Source organism: Thermobia domestica, chromosome 4, assembly GCF_964235325.1.
Source record: "Thermobia domestica chromosome 4, izTheDome1.hap1.1, whole genome shotgun sequence".
Taxonomy (NCBI): Eukaryota; Metazoa; Arthropoda; class Insecta; order Zygentoma; family Lepismatidae; genus Thermobia; species Thermobia domestica.
Genome location: NC_137457.1, coordinates 296,772,391 through 296,775,857, shown reverse-complemented (window position 1 = coordinate 296,775,857; position 3,467 = coordinate 296,772,391). Strand labels below are relative to the sequence as shown.

Sequence of the window (3,467 nt, the reverse complement as noted above, 5' to 3'; positions counted from 1 at the left end):
TCTCATATGTTTAGTGGCCTCATGCACCACTTTTACTAATCTTGTTTCTTCCATAAATTTTAATCTTCCAAGATATTTTACTTTACTCACACCTTCTCTTTTTTCAAAATCACTCCATCCCATTTCTCCTGTTATTGTTACATTTGAACTTAATTTATTTGCTCCTAGGGCAAACCTTCCTATTTGATTTTGTGCTTGTTGTAAAATACTCCTGGTTTTTTCCGTTAAAGTTATTACTTCATTTGCATATGTTAGCGCCGGTACTGCTACTTGTTTCCATAATATTCTTGATACCTCATATCTATTGTATGACCACATTGCTTTATTTTTTATAATTGCTGCATATTTTTGTACTTTATTTTTCAGTTTTTTTTTCATGTTCAACTAAGTATTGTTCTCCTTCCTCAAGTGTGATTCCTAAAAATTCTATTCTTTCAGTCCTGCCTATTTCTATGTTTCCTGCTTGTATATTTTTATCCTCTATGTCTCCACTAAAAACCATGAACTTGCTTTTTTCTTCATTTATTTTTAGACCAATTTCTTCTTCTTTCCTAACTACTGTTTCTAACATTTCCTTAATATCTTCTATATTATTACTCATCAGAGCCACATCGTCTGCAAATAGAGTGCCAGGGATTTTTCTTACTTTTTCTTTTCCTTGCAATCTTAATTCTAACCCTCTGTTTGTTTTGATCAATGCTTCTTCCACTTCATGTATGTATATCAGGAATAGAACTGGTGATAGAGGACATCCTTGTTTCAAACCTTTATTACTTTCTATCCATTTTGATTTTACGTTTCCCATTTCATATCTGTATTTGTTGTTCTTATATAATTCCTTAAGGAGCGTAATAAATTTCTTTGATATTCCTATGTTTTCCATTACTTCCCATAATATCTTTCTCTTGACTGTATCATACGCCTTTTCAATATCTATAAATGCTACTATGAAATCTTCTTTTCTTTCTCTGCATATTTCTATCAGTTGTTATAATGTAGATGTTATCTGTTGTTCTTCTATCTGTTCTGAATCCATTTTGAAACTCACTTAAATTTTTTTTTCTCTAGCCAGTTCATTAATCTATCTCTTAGAATAATTGCAAAAAACTTATATACGCAGCTGGTAATCGCTATTGGTCTATAATTTTTTATATCATGTTTATCTCTACCTTTTCCTTTATATATTAACTTAATCTTCGTTTGCTTCCAACTTGGAGGAATGGTTCTTGACTCAAGTATATTATTCATAATATTCTTTAAACTTTCCAAATATTTATTATCTAAGTTTATTAACATCTCATTTGACACCTCATCTGTTCCTGTTGCTTTTCCTCTTCTTAGCTTTTTCCTAGCCTTCTCTATTTCCATATTTTCAATATCATTAGTTAAGTCCTGACATTCTTCTTCTGCACTCTCATTACTCATTTTTGCTAATTTATTTGTTTCATTTTTCGGTTCTTCACAATTGTGTTTCATCGCCCAATCTGTTAAGTACGCCTCAATTTCCGTCCTGTCCTTCATTATTTGTCCCTTTTCATTTCTAAGAATAATTTCTTTTTCTGTTTCGTTTTGCTTTTGTCTAACATATCTCCAGAATCTTTTCCCTGCTTCTCTCCCTCCTGACTTAATTTCCTCTGCTATTTCTTCATTGAAATTTCTAATTTCTTTCATTTTAGCTATGTGTGCATCTTTCTTGCTGTTTATATATTCGTTCCATGCTTGAATTACTTCTTCTTTCCCGATTTCTCCTTTCTTGAATTTCTTTAGTATTAGTCTATGGGTTCGGCTTTTTTCTTTTCTTATATTAATTTTTGTTTCTGTTTCTTTGGTCCAATTGAACTTTCTACTTTCTCTATAACCTTTCTTCCCTTCTTTCGCATTTGTAACTTCAGCTGCAGCACTTTTAATTTTTGTTACTAAAGATTCATAGCTTAGTTCATTTGTGTAATCTTTTTCTAATTTCTCTTTATATTTCTTTATATCTTCTTCTTTTTCCAGTCTTCTAATAGTAGGTTTGTTTTGATCTCTTTTATTTATTTTTTTGGGGTAATTTCTCTTGCCCTCTTGATCAAATAGCTCCATTTTTATTAATCTATGATCACTTCCTACACTGTAAATTCCCTCTTCATCAACATCAAATTCTTTAACCATTTTCCTGCTTTTTTCACTAACAAGAAAGTAATCAATAGTAGTAGCCATCTCTCTTTTGAAGTATGTCTTCTTAACTGGTGTTTGTCTTATGTTCACTATTTCTAAATTAAAATCCTCTACTAGTGAGTATAAAAGTTGCCCATTTTTGTTTACTTCTCCTTCCGTTTCTATCAAATGCGCATTTAAATCTCCTCCTATTATGTAATCTACATTTTCTTTTCTTATTTCATTTAAATCTTCATTTACACAATTATATATTTCCGTGTTCCACTCTAGATTTTTTTCAGGTCTCCAATATATTACACCTACATATAATTCCTTTTCCCCCAGCTTTACCTTTATCCATAAGTGATCCTTTACATCTTTGGTTTTGCATCTTAATTTGTTTTCTATGATACTTATATTTTTATTTATTAGAACTCCAACTCCTCCTCCTTTGATTTCTCCAGTTTTTCTATTTCTCCCTTCCCACATGTACTTAGTATCTTCCAAAGGTGGAGCAATTTCATCCCTCATGTTTGTTGCTGTAATTAGCATTATGTTTATATTTAGTTCCTCCATATTTTCGATAATTTCCTTCCATTTTTCTGTTTGATTTCCCCCTTCCTGAATATTTAAACAACCTATTTTTATATTTACAGAATTATTTTTATTTACTTTTTCATTTCTGGCAACCTTACTCCATCTTGCTTTCCCTTCCAGTCAATAATTCCGTTCCATAATTCTTATTTCAAGGATTTTTTCACATTCTTCCAAGATTTGTTGTCCTAAGAAACACCCTCCCCTCCAGTTAAGGTGTATTCCATCATTTGCTGCTTCATATTTGGTTAGTCTTCTATTTGCATCTACATAAACCGTTTCTAACTGTTTACAGACCCAATTTATGCCATCATTTAGCTTTTCTATAGTATCTTCATAAACATCATTTCTATATATTAATCCATTTACGACCCATTTACTTTCAGGATATAGTTCCTTACCTTTTTCTAGGAACTCCCACATTTCTTGGATCAGGTGCTTTCCGTTTCTTTTCCCTATATTATTTGTTCCTACATGCACTACAATTACTTTTGGATTTTTATATTCTTTTTTATTTTTCTCCATCATTTTCTCTAATTCATTTATCCTAATTCCTGGGAAAACCTGGGTCTTTACTCCATATTTTTCGCAGAATTTCGCTGCACCTTTCAACATTGAATCTCCTATTACCAATACATCTTCTTCCTGTAAGATATTTTTAATATTTCGATTTTGTTGCTTACTTTCTATATTTGCATTTGATCTTTTTCCTCTTTTTACTATTTTCCAGTATTTTT

General features: G+C 31.0%; 1 protein-coding gene across 1 annotated transcript; it reads right to left on the bottom strand.

Moving 5' to 3' along the window:
• Positions 1 to 1,044: 1,044 nt before the first annotated feature.
• Positions 1,045 to 2,712, bottom strand: LOC145683179 (uncharacterized). Its single transcript, XM_081754544.1, has one exon. It carries the CDS (start codon positions 2,710 to 2,712, stop codon positions 1,045 to 1,047), a length of 1,668 nt encoding a protein of 555 aa, XP_081610670.1.
• Between the last annotated feature and the right edge of the window lie 755 nt (positions 2,713 to 3,467).

Excerpts from the sequence above, each read along its gene's own strand:
- LOC145683179 (XM_081754544.1), bottom strand. The coding sequence starts at position 2,712 with ATGGAGGAACTAAATATAAACATAATGCTAATTACAGCAACAAACATG.